Below are 13226 nucleotides of genomic sequence, written 5' to 3' on the forward strand. Positions count from 1 at the left end.
GCTGGTATAAAAATGTGTGTAGATCACTTGTACAAAAACTTTAACTAATCATCTTCACTGCAGCAAACTGACACTGGGCTTATGCCCAGAACTAGCAATGGTCACCTATGCACCAGTGACAGGTTTAAGGTTTCATGTGGATGAAAACTGAAAGCTTCATGCCATGGACACACCTTTGCTGTTCTAAAAGGTTCTGAAATATGAGAGCTTAAAATCTTGGCATTAACATTAATGCCAACTCTCATGATTTTTCATGAGTCTTGGAATATGTGGTGGTGTTCTTAGAGCCCCAACTCCTGCAGTCAGGTGATTGCTTGAAAAGCTCAGCTTTCATTTAAAAACAACAGCCATAAGCTTCTAGCCCTCATGGCTGTGGGGAAAAGCTTGAAGATATGTATCCCAAAGGCTCTAAAAAGAATCCAGAATTTTCTATTTTTAAAATCTCACAATTTTAAATTAACTGATGATTTTGAAGGTTGGACTCCTGATTTTTGAATGCTGGGGTAGCCAATACTGTTACAGTATATGGAAAAGCAGATTTAGGTCTTTTTAGAGGTTTTTTTAATTAATTATAATTTGCCTGTCCCTGTGAGTTTCATACGGTTGACTCATGGTAACGGAGTCATCTTTTTTTTTTTAATAGACAAGAGGATACAGAAAAGAGTCCTGATACAATATTTTAAAACCATCTCAAACAGCTTTCCTGTCAAATATGTGGCACATGCAGAATACACAACAGTGTGGTTGTTAAAAAGGTTTTGTCTGTGCTCATCTGGAAAGGCCTACACAAACACACACACACAGAATATATATTAGAGAAGTAAGCTCATAAATTCCACCTGATGAAATCATATGATCATTAGCTCTGAGTGACTCAGGTCTCTAAGAATCTTTTCTGCTGAAATAAATTAACTTTGGGGAGCCATTCTTCCACTTTTAAACACCTGCTTAGTGGATCTGTTCTGCTTATTGACATCAAGAAAGTCCCTAATCTTTCCATATTTAGGTATTACATTTAAGACACACAGTATTTGTTTTTGCTGGCTTTTAACAGGCAATTGTTCACCCTGTCGGGTGGATTACCTGTATTGCTATTTTAAGGGGCTCTATAATGCCTTGCTATGATAAAAGGTTTAGGTTGCTGTTGCCATTTTGTTGAAACAAGCCTATAGGCAGCTTATAAATGCAAGCAAGTCTCTATCGCAAAACTGTGTAAACAAAAGTTACCCATATACAAATGAGAGGGGTTATCGAGACGCTGATCAGAAACTAAGGTAGCGTTGTTTGAGGAAATGAACAATCGGAAACAAAATGAAGCGAAAAATAAAAAGAGCAGGAAGGAAGAAAAAAAGAAAACTTGTTGGGTAGGTGAGTAGTTCTTGGCTTAAATTTTTCATGAATACTGTATATGCGGCCAGTGATCCAGCTGTGGAAGGGTTAAAGGTGACCTTCAAAGGAAAAGTACATTGGGCTTGTGCCCGCTTTTGATTATTTATGTGCAAAGAAGAACTGAAAAGTTTGGTGTGTGTTTCTGGTTTTTAAAATTCTGTTTGTTGTTTTACATTAGAAATTCAGGCTGGTTTCTAGTCTGGAAGACTCTATTGTGCTTTCTTTTCCTTTCTAAAGAGAAATTCAGTCCCTGTCTAGGCTGGAAGACCCTACAATGTCTGGATTGTTGAAGGAGAAGAAACCTATCCAGTACCTGAGCAAAAACCAGCTTGTGTATACACTAATTAAAAACAAACCAAGAGAAGTCTTACCTGTCATGTAACATTTGATATCCTGAGCGTTGCTAATAGGGTTGTTGTTTTTGAACATATAAAGGTTGAAAGGCATTATGTTGTTGCTGCTCAGATGTTTCCACATATCGTGGTCTGGGCTTGTCCACCGCCCAGCTAACACATCATAGTCTCGCCGCCCCATGTGGATAAGCTTAGTGAGGGGGTCATATAGACCTCCATGGTATCCGATGATGACCTGGAAATTGGGATTGGTGTCCATGTAGATCTCCCCGTATGCTGTGTACAGTATCTGCTTGATCATTAAGCCCGTCCCGCTGAAAACTGCCAGAGGGGTCCCAATGTTATCACAGGCTATGTAGAACTCATCTCCACTGCTAAGCTCCATTGCAAAGAGGTGGCCTTGGAGATCATAGTAGAGGGAGGTGATCTCGGAACTGGAATGGTTGTACAAATGGGTGACCTTAGTGGGGTTGGTCAGGTCTGCATAGAAGAACTGTAAATGGTGGCTATGGGCAGTTTTGCTAGAAACTCTTCTTCCGAGGCCATCATAGCGATATTTCACACTCCAGCCGCTCACTTTATTGTATGCTTTGATGAGCAGGCCTGCTGAGTTGTACTCAAAAATGTCATTCCCCCTTTGTCTCAGGAAGCCATCTTCATCCATTTTGTACTGCACATCCCCCAATCTCGTAATCCTGTCCCTGAGGTCATACCTTAGTGGGGTGAGACGGGCACTGTTCCCAGGACTCAATAAATGGAGGTTTCCATTGAGGTCATAACTGTAACGCCAGAGTGGTTTGTCATTGATAGACACTGTCTGCAGTTGGCCATCAGCATCGTACTCATAAGAGTACCTTGTTGTGTTTGCATACGGTCCGACCTTCAGTTCCTTCTTCACCACTCTCCCCATGTTGTCATACTGCACAGTCATCCAGTACATGAGTGACCTGAATATTTCATACTGGACCTCCTTCATCCTGCCATAGGCATCAAAGTGCTTGGTGTGAGTCATCACGGCAGTGGTGATAATCTGATTGATGTCATAGTAGATGACCCCGAATTTACCAAACTGCTCCGTTTTGCCTGACACATCATCGTACCTGTAGAGATCGATGGGTAACGGTGTCTCGTTGATCACTGCTTGCATGCTGGTCACTCTGAAGCTGTTATCATAATTGTAGTCGAAGCGTGCATTCACCATGCCTTCCTCGGTGAAGCGGAAAATCTGGCGGTCAATGAGTGGGCCTATTTGCCTGTATCTGATAGTACAGGTGAACCCTTCATTCTGCAGGTTTATTGTCTTCAACATGCCAGCAGTTTCATCGTAGGTGAAGCCAATCTTAGTGGTGTCATAGAGCATTTCGGCTAGCTTGGACAGCTTGCCATACTTGTAGATGACACGCCTCCCTGTCCCCAAGTAGAAGGTGTGAAGGAGCTGCCCTTCCTCAGTGAAATCCTGAATGACGGAGGCGTTGCCCTCTGGAGGCCGGTAGATGTTCCTGTAGTAGCCGATGGACCGGATGGTTTCTAAGGTCTGCCGGGCGACATTAGGCATGGTGACGGATGACAATCGATCATTCTTATCAAACTCAAAGATGTACTGTCTCTGGCTGTGGAGGAGCAGCACCATGGACTAGAATTGGAGGGGAAAATGAATTAATTATTTTCTTAGTTTTAAGGCATGATCATTCTACATTTTTCAGAGAGGAAAATATTTCAGGACATGGGTTGTCTAGCCTCCACACCACAGTGCATATGTGGCCAGCAAAATTTAAGTGACCTGTAGACTTCACAGAGGAATTAATATGTGACCAATCGCCATCTGGCCACTTTGCTTGGTTGATCTTCTCCTTTCCCCTCCCATCAGTCCCTGTTTTATACTGTTCAGCGTTAGCTCTTCATGATGGGATTTCTACCTTATTTGGTGTCTGTACAATACCCAGCACTTAAGAAACTGGGGGTGGGCCCAAGGAGAAATAATAATTATAACAATAACCTTAAGTAGCAAGAGGTACACACAAAGCGAGAGACTCACTTCAGTGTGAGCAGATGTGGTCAGAAGAGAATGAGGAAGGGTAACAGATACTGGTGCAAGGTTTGGACTAAAGGCACAGAACCAGGGACCCCTTGTTAGGATTGATTCAAAAATACCCCCAGCCAACTCTCCCAAGTTCACTTCCCCATTTGCCACCATGGGGCAAACCGTTTGACAAAACCAACAGGAAACCCTGTCTGTCTGCCGGCAAAAGAAACTCATCTGCTGCTAGCCACTTATCACAAATTTCTTAACCCAGTTCCCTAACTCACTTGCACGTAATGCACATACCGGAAAACAGTTTGATGCTTTATCCTCATTTATTATTTATATCACTGTAGAGCCCAAATGCAGGACCTCACTGTCCTAGGGGCTGTACAAACACATAGGCAGACATATTTCCTGCCCCAAAGAGCTCACAGGCTGATTAAAAGGAGGATGGATGAAATTATGGTTAAATCTCCTACTGATCCCTTCAGCAAAGAGGAAGGCATTTCCCACCACCAAAGAGCATTACATAACCGGCTGGGAGGATTGGTCTCTCTCCTTCCCCACCTGCCCCTGCCACACTTACTTCCTGTGGGATCTTTGCAGAAGGCACAATGCTAGACTTTACGGACTGTTGGGTCTACATTGTGTGAAACATCCAAAATAAGTCCCTACTGTACTCTTATCTTTATTAGCACTTGTGGTATCTGTAACTTGACTAGAGTATAATTTGTCTTTACTGGAAGCACTTTATTACATCCAGCTCAGCAAAGGACTATTGTATCTAAATAATCAAAGCTTTGCAGGGTCAAAACACATGCAGAGGGTGTTGGGGTTGGGCAGAGAATATTGCCCTTTGGGGATACTTGGTGCTAACTTTAGCTGTCGTCTGGGCTTAGTTTCTACAGTTGTATGCACCTTAAAATAGGCAGATTACATAGATGTCTGTGTATTAGACTCTAAGGGTCAGATCTTCCATTGGTGTAAATCAGTGTCACACCACTGAAGTCAAAAGAGTGAAGTCAATTTACGCCAGCTGAGACTCTAGCCCTAAGTTAGCAAACACAGTGAGTAGCCGTCCGTAAGCGACAAGAGGACACATACCTTCTCTAAGTAAGTGTAGCTCCATGATTTTCCATCAGCAAAGATCCTGGATATAATTCTGCCAGCCTGGTCGTATTCCATCCTTTCTGACATAGTTCCCCTCTGGATCCCTGCAATGTGTCCCCCTGGGGAATAAGTCACATTAACTCCATTCAACCTACTGCTAGGAGACCAGAGGCTAGGTCTGCCTGCTTGGTCATACAGGATCCGTAGAGTGAACTTGCGATGATCATCGTAGATTTTTTCTGTTCTTGTCACACGATCAAAGTCGAGGGACAGCAGGTTTCTGTTGTGAACCTAGAGGGCAGAGGAAGAAAGAGAATTAGAAAGGCACAAATGGTTGTATGTGGCAAATTATAGCCCCTCCCCCACCAAACACTCCTTTGGATCAGTCCCAGTACTACACAGTACCTATATATTAATTGTCTTAGGGCGAGATTTTCAAAAATATTCACTGTTGGCCTCACTCTGCTTCCACTCAAGTCAACTGGAGTTGTAACCAGTGACTTCAGTGGGGGCACAGTTAGGACAGTGTTGGTTGTACTCCAAAACCATCACACATCCTCTGCTCACAAGGGGCCTAGAACTACCGCAGCACAGATGGCATAAGTCTGCATGAAGCTATGCTGATAAAACTGTGCCGGGGAAGCTTGCAAGGTGCTTGCCTGAACTGTGCTGGGGTCATCCAAGTCCCTTGATTTCACGGATGTCACAGTTCACACATTTAAAAAAGGAATTGGTATTGAGACATTGTGGTTGCAAATGCTGCAAGGAACAGTGTGGACAATTCATCAGGTACAACTCGTCCCTGGAGTCAGTCCTGAATCAACTGGTGGTACAAGCTTCCTATGAAATGTAATATGGAGGCCCTGACCATCTACAGTCATTAAAGACCTCATGACCCTATTGCCAACAAGAGTGGGGATTGTTAACCCCAATGTCCTGGCCAATCTCACCATGGGTAATTACATTCCTATGGCCTCAATCCCCTTTGCACTTTCAGTTGAAGGCCAGATCATATATATTTCAAAAGTAAAAGGAGAAATGTATTTTTGTTCTGAGACTGTATCCCAAAGAACTACAGATAATAAAGGATAACACACTACTTTTCAGCTATGTGTGTCTACGAATTCATAAAGCCACATTACTGTTGTATCTAAGCATTGTGCAAAAACAAAAAATACACACATTGAGAGCTGGCTGGTAGGGACAGTTATTCCATCCTACTCTGGATAAAATCAGGACTCCAAAATTGAATGAGATGTAGTTCTCAGCCCTGACCTAGGTTTGATCTTGGACTGTTACTTTTCAATACACTTCTGAATTCCCTGTGGTTTTTGGGAGGGAATACAGAGTTAAATAGCTAACAGTAGAGAGAAGAGAAATTATTTTGTCTAGGCAAAAGGAGACAAGATATAGTGTGTCAATCGAAATTTGAAATGCAGGAGTGAGAACTACAGGAAGGCTGTTCCAAACAGTGAGAAAGTGCACTAGCAGGGACAATACTTCATGGCATTAAGCAGAGAAGGCCAGTGCTAGAGAGGACAAAGGAGAAAGAGACCAGAACTATGAAGCAGGCTCAAGATAGTCTATGTATGGCTCTTAGAAGCAAAAGGGCAGTTTTGAAGTGGATCGTGAAATGCACAGGGTAGAGAAGAGTTGACTGAAGAAAGAAATGATGTGAGGGTGCTTTTGTGTGAGAAGGTGGAGGGTGTTCTGCACATGATGGAGTGTGGAGAACTGGGACTCAGGGAGGCCAAAGGAGAGATTCTCACTAGCTGAAGTGAGAGAAAGTAAAAGGCCTTGATGGGCAAAGGTGGAGCTGAAGCAGGGGTGTGCATGTGCAGGCGGAAGATGAAGATCTACAGATAAAGAAGACATAGGAGGAAGAGGAAGAGAGGGCAGTGTTGATGATGACACCAAGGTGATGGATAACAAAGGTAATGGAGTGTCTGACTTGAGGAAAAGACAGGGCTAATGAGGAGCCAAGGTAGATAATGCTACAATTAAATGTGCAGCGGTGTTCAAACTAGACTGTAAATGGGTAATGGGAGAAATGGAAAATCAGCCAGAAGCCCAGCCTCCGCTTCCCGCAGCTCCCATTGGCCAGGACCGGTGAACTGCGGTCACTGGGAGCTGCAGGCAGTTGTGCCTGCAGATGGTCAATGTAAACACTGTCTCGTGGTCCACCAGTGCTGTCAGTCTTTACACAGGCAACATCCCATTAGCTTCAATGGAAGTTTGCCAAGTAAGGACCAAATAAAGACCTCTAGATCTGGCGCAGTAACAACATGTTATTTCCTTAGATTTATAAATCTAAATCTTGTGCCAACTCTCTGTCCTGTGAGCTTGACCCTGAACGATACTGAATGCTGTGGCCCATCACAGCACTTGACTGTGGGACAGATTTTTAAAGGTATTAAGGCAACTAACTCTTACTTAAATCAATGGGAGTTCGTCACACAACTACCTTTAAAATCTGGTCCCATGTACTTAACTAGAGTCTTCAGGACTGAGATCTAGGTGGGAAGACCTTAAATTTAAATCCAAAATATACTCTTCCCACCTTTATACATAATTAAATATCTTCCAATTAATGTGAGGGACACTAACATAAACCCCAGGCTTGCAGCCCAGAATAGATCGATAAAACAGGTGAGCCTGCTTTGGAATCGCAGTATCACTCATTACCAGCATTTACTTCTATCCTTCTTTTTGGGCTCCCGTAGCTAAAAATATTGTCAAAATAATGCGCATCAATATCCTATGGAGCTGGCCTTTACATGTCAGTTATAAAGACCTGAAAATGAGGATTCATAATGAAAACGCAGAGGCAACCTTAACTATAAGAGTGCAAATGGCATGTCTGTGATCAGAGATCCATCCCCAGAGGTTGACTGAACACAACTGCACAGAGAAAAAATATTGCTTGCATGGAATTCCCATGGCAAATACGCTGAGGTTATCAGTGTGCCCGAGTCTGGGCTTGCTCTCTTTATGGATATTCTGGGGATGAGGCTAGAATGCTTTAATTGCTCGGTAACGGTTAGCAACATCATCTCCGAGATCTCTGCAGTAACGCAGGCTGTGATGGGAGGTAGTGTTGTGACAACTAATGTTTCCGTGGCTGCTATCTTGCAGCCAGCATCCTGGTGAATAGAGACGATTCTCAATGGGTGCTTCCCTGGTTAAATAAATAAAACTGATTAAGCAGACAGCTCTGTAATTGTCAGCCATCCCACGTGCTCCACCGCCAGAGATTATTTTACATCCTTATTAAAAAGTTCATGCTCGTAAAAAGAAAAAAAAAAAAGAGCTACATTATCAGGAGCAGTGTTCTGGCTAACACTTCAATTTGGGACAGAGCCTGCGCACTGCCGTTTGTTATTGGCGGAGTGGAATTTGCAGCTAGCCAACCAGCAAGGCCATCAATCTGTTGCGCTGATAGGGCCAATTAGAGCATGGAAGCTTTCATCAAGTCCGTGCAGGACATGTAGAGATAAAAGTGTGCTGCAAGGGCTGCAGACTGATGCAGCAAACAGTCAGGTCAGCAAAGCTGGAACTACGAAGAAGGCTGACAAACACTGTTACACGCAGTGGATCAGTGAAGCTGAAAATTAGCACGTGTTAAGGGCCAAATCCTCTCCTCTGCGCAAAGCCAGAATATATAGGATCCCCAGTGGATAGATTCCTTAGCACTTCCTTCCACAGGCTTACAAAGAGGTAGATCAACTAGTCTGTGCCTACTGTTGCACTATGCAGCCTGCACCCTCAATATGCTGTCTGTTATGGCTCGTGGATCAACATATTATTTATTAATTATGTTTATTATGGTAGCACCAAGGGACCAACTAAGAAGGGGGCTCTGTTGAGCTGGACACTTTACAGAGTAATAGACAATCCCTACCCCCAAGCGCTTCCATCTAAGTAGATCAGACAGACAACAGGTAGATGACAGGGATGGAATGTACAAAGCAGGGCAATCAAGGTGATGGCAGCAAACACGTTGGTGTCACATTTCCCGCCCCCTACCCCTCCAACAGATCCACCAGCCACACACTTTCCTCTCTTACTTGTTGGCCTTTCATGAACAAAGGAAGAAAACAGAAGGAGGGAAGCAGAGATTTAGGGGGTGTCTACGTACACAGTGCTGCAGCAGCCCAGCTGTACCGATGCAGCAGCACCGTTGCAGCACGTCTGGTGAAGATGCTCTATGCCAAAAGGAGAGAGCATAACAAAAAGATAAGTTCATGGAGGATAGGTCCATCAATGGATATTAGCCAGGATGGGGAAGTAATCAGTGAAAGCTGCTTTGAACCCTAAAAGGCTTTTACACAGCTGCAGGTTTAGCAAGCCTGTCTATCCTTTAGAATACAGCTTGTTTGGTAATTTCATTCTGTATTATATGGAAAAAGAAAATTTGGGCCAACTGATCCACATGCGCAAAAGCAGCTTCTGATGAGGGGGGTTCAGATGCACATGCCCAGCTCCCAGTGACTTCTGCTTGCAAAAATTTTCTCTCTTGGTAATGAAGGAAAGTGAACGGTCTGTGGTAATGTTCATGTTGGAGAACGAGGTCAGGAGTGGCTGTGGTTATACAGGTAGAGTGTACAACAAGTGTGTGTTCATTTGAGTGAAGAGTAGAAATGACCCAGGAGTGGCAAGGGGCACAGAGCAGGAAAGAGGGGAGGAAGAGAAGCAAGGAGCAGAACATTTATATTCTGAGACTCTGGGCGTTATTATTTACTGTCTAGCCTAAGTGTGCAGAAATAACTGCTCGAATCCCAGCTCTCAAGTGACACTAACCAACACTGAGCATCACTCTCAGAAGGTCTGATCCTGCCAAGTGCTGAGCACCCCCCCCGAGCTCCTCAGAGCCCTCGACTCCAGGAGCGGCAGCTCATACGGCTGGGCAGTCAATATTATTATTACAGCTTCATCAGCAATCAGCAATGGAATTACAGGCTTATTGGGGTAGATCTCTAAGAGGCTCTAACTAGCACATAAAACACACTGTTCTGTGCAAAGCTGTGTCATTCACAAGCACAGAAATTCTGCGCCCCCCCGGAAAGGGAGAACAAGAGTTAGAAGATGGGCTTTTGGTGTGCATGGCATTCTCCATAGGCGCGCAAATGCATGTTCCTAGCATCCCACAGACTTAGCTCCTCAATGCAGTCAGCAGAGTGGCAAATTTAAGGAAATAGGAAGATTTTCAGAGATAGCACATTGAATGAACAATGAGGTTTACAAACTGCCCTTCCTCAGACTTATGTTCAATCCAAGTGACTAGTGCAACAGGAAAGACGTGCAGCGTCGTGCACCTGCGTTCTCATCTGTAAACTTAACGTGCCCATTATGTATGGTTTGGATGTGTGGCATTTCCTATAATACACAGGACCTGCAGGGGAACTTGCAGTGCCATCCATGACAGCTCAGCCAGGACACAGGGAGATGCAATATAGGCTGTCTCAGCTCGGGATTCAGATAGAACTACAGGGTCTGTCCATCTTCCAGGCTCAAGAAAAAATCCCCATTATATTCATTGCAACTGGGCCCTGCTCCTCTCTACCATGAGATTGAGTATGCCTGAAAGATAACATCAAGTGTCGTCCACACTGCCTGTTGCTCACCCTCAGCCTGCGTCCAAAGACGGTAACCTGCCCTCTAGCTTGCTCCTTCCGCTGCCTCCACTCAACCAGATTGAGGCCATTGTCGATGGGCAGGGTCACGTTCCTCTTTCCCACCGTCGGGTTCACAGTGCCAGCCAGCAGGTGGGGCTCGGTCTGCAGTGCTACCTCCATGCCATTAGCAAGCATCAGCCTGAGAGAGCCATCGGCACCAATGTAGTAGCTGTTTCGGACTTGGTCTGGAGAAAGATAAGAGATGGGCTCAAGTCAGTGATAGATGACAGAAACCCATACTTAATTATTTTCCTTACCTGAGTTATTGCCAAGTTTTTGATGACTTTTAACATTCACCTTCACTGTTCACTATTAACGTCTGTTTGGGAATTGTCCATTTCTCTTTCAAGTCTAGAGAAAGTTTCACTTTGTGGACTGCACACACTTGCACAAAAACTGTTATGTGGGTTAAACAAGACTACAGAGGAATAATGTGTAATACTCTGGCATAATATGTGTGTTTAGGTCTCTCTGTAGGGGCTGGCCGCAGCAAGGATAAAAGCCTGCTACTCTCTCAGCTAACAGAGTTACTCCTTTAGCTCACATAGAGGGCGGGAGAGATTTTGCTGCTGAAGGTCCTGAATTCTATCCCTTCTGAAGCTCATGCGTGTCCACTGTTCAAAACTTTACATCCTAAAAAAATCCTGAAACATCTGTCTCTATTTATCTGTACATAGATATGTCATTATTGAAAATATGTCTGTTTATATTAAGTCTTATAACCCGCTTTGGTGGAGACCAGGTTCTGCAAGTGGAGCCAGCTGCTCTCTTCAGCCTTGTTCCTCCACCTCAAGTGGTGGGAATTCTCACTGTAACTCAGTGCTAACTGCTTTCCCAATGACATGTTCCTAGCTACCCTGAAAGAGGATTCTGAGGGACAAACAGTTGCTGTGGGAACTGTGGGTCAGGCGAGTGCACAGGCACAGGGCTTCCATATGGCCTCCAGTGGATCCTGAAAGGGATCTTAGGAGATCTACAGATTTCATGACTCAAACCCCATCAGTTCAGAAGTGAAGGGGAAGGGCAATATTCCTGCCTTCCCTCCCCAGGCTCCGCCAGGAGAAAACCAAGCAGAACCACCATCAGTCAAAATTTGGAGTTTCCAAGCACCTAGCAGAGAAGCCTTTGGAGGATGTGGGCTCAGTGGGAAAGCATTGTTTAAAACCCATTATGCAGCGCACGCCAGCTCTGCAGCTCCTTTGAAGGCTGGGGAATGCTACCATCTCTGTCTCCCTGGCTGCTGTAAATACCTAATTGTGAATACAAAAATCCCTTAAAAAATTCATGAAAACTGTTTTTCCATTTTGAAGCAAGTTACATTTGTTCACTAGCTGCTCTCCTGCAACTCGAGGGGAAATCAGGTCAGAGCAAAATTATCATCTCTCCTCAGGCTAGGATATATCGGCAAATGGCACAACTGGATACAGTTAGGAGAGGAATCCTAAAGCTGGCTGGTCTCTTTCATTATGGGCCTGATCCAGTGCCCTCTGTAGCCAGATGGAGGTTTCCAATGATCTCAGCTGAACCAGATACGCCAAATGCATGCAGATAATTAAGCGACAGACTGACACGATTACTGCAGTGACACTGGAATTTACCAGTGCGTATCCAAAACTGCAGTGATCCAGGACTGCAGATCCAAAGCCCTTTGAATATCCAAATGGCACAGTTAAAGCCATTGACCTTCAACAGGCTCTGGATCCAGCCCGTAGACACCGACACCTTGAGACCCCAAGGGCACTGGAGAGGTAGGCCTGTCAGGGGATTGGCCAGGGCTCCCTGATTCTCATAAGAGCTGCAACATAGCAAATTTAACTTATGCCAGTGGAGAATCAGGCATAGCGGAGACTCACTCTGCTCCTCTGCCCTCCTCACATCCAACATCCCCTCTCCTCCTCACCAGGATGGGGGGTTCTGGTGCAGGAAGTGATAGAGCTGCCTCAGGCAGCTTTATGCTGCACAGATGGGGACGCCGTCCATGGGAATCTCAGGACACTGTATGTTTGCCCTGCACCACATTAGCAGCATCCACTGGTGCATCCAATCCCAAGAGCATGGTCATCAGTGGCACACAGCCTGGGGAATAAAACTCTGGACTTCTACCTCCACAATTTACCCTGATGGAGACTCCCCTAGAGCTGGCAAGAGGGCTTTTCCCTGGAGCTTTGTGAAATCCAGCTGTCTTTGTGAGTAGGGTTTTAGGCCAGCCTCAGTGTGAGTTTTGGTTCTGCTCAGTGTCACACTGAGTCCTGCATCAAACCATATATCAGCCCAGTTTTGCGTTTGGTTCAGCCTGAGTCTGCTCAGAGCTCAGTCTGGGTTTCTTGAGGAGTTTGGGGCTATCGTGAAGCTGCACCAGGGCTCATGCTAAGAGTTCTGTCAGTATCATATGTTCTCTCCTGAACAACTACGGAGAAGGAGAGAAGTCTTAAAACCCTCAGAGCCACGATTGTGCAGTGGCAAACAGTACATTGCTGCTGCTCCTCAGCCAAGCGCTGATTGATCTGCACACACCATACTCCAGAAACTCTGTTTGGCAGTCCCTGTGCTGCTCTCTCTATCACTGTCCCGCTGCCTTGGAACGTGTGGTTCCCCTCTGAGCGCTAGCTGTTTTGGAATTTTCTGTGCTCTCTAGCTGGGAGACACCTGGGCCGAAGGCATAACACCACCTCTACT

At 44.9% G+C, this 13226-nt stretch overlaps 1 protein-coding gene across 6 annotated transcripts in view; it reads right to left on the minus strand.

Moving 5' to 3' along the window:
• The window catches only part of TENM4 (teneurin transmembrane protein 4), a 546329-nt gene that overhangs the window by 16756 nt on the left and 516347 nt on the right, over positions 1–13226 (minus strand). For all 6 annotated transcript variants that reach the window (XM_030558332.1, XM_030558336.1, XM_030558355.1 and 3 more), the window contains 3 exons: positions 10500–10735; positions 4870–5166; positions 1761–3375 (listed from right to left, as the gene is read on the minus strand). In XM_030558332.1, the coding sequence (XP_030414192.1) occupies positions 1761–3375; positions 4870–5166; positions 10500–10735 (2148 nt within the window). The remainder of the gene's footprint in view (positions 1–1760; positions 3376–4869; positions 5167–10499; positions 10736–13226) is intronic.

Source organism: Gopherus evgoodei, chromosome 1 (assembly GCF_007399415.2).
Source record: "Gopherus evgoodei ecotype Sinaloan lineage chromosome 1, rGopEvg1_v1.p, whole genome shotgun sequence".
Lineage (NCBI taxonomy): Eukaryota > Metazoa > Chordata > Testudines > Testudinidae > Gopherus > Gopherus evgoodei.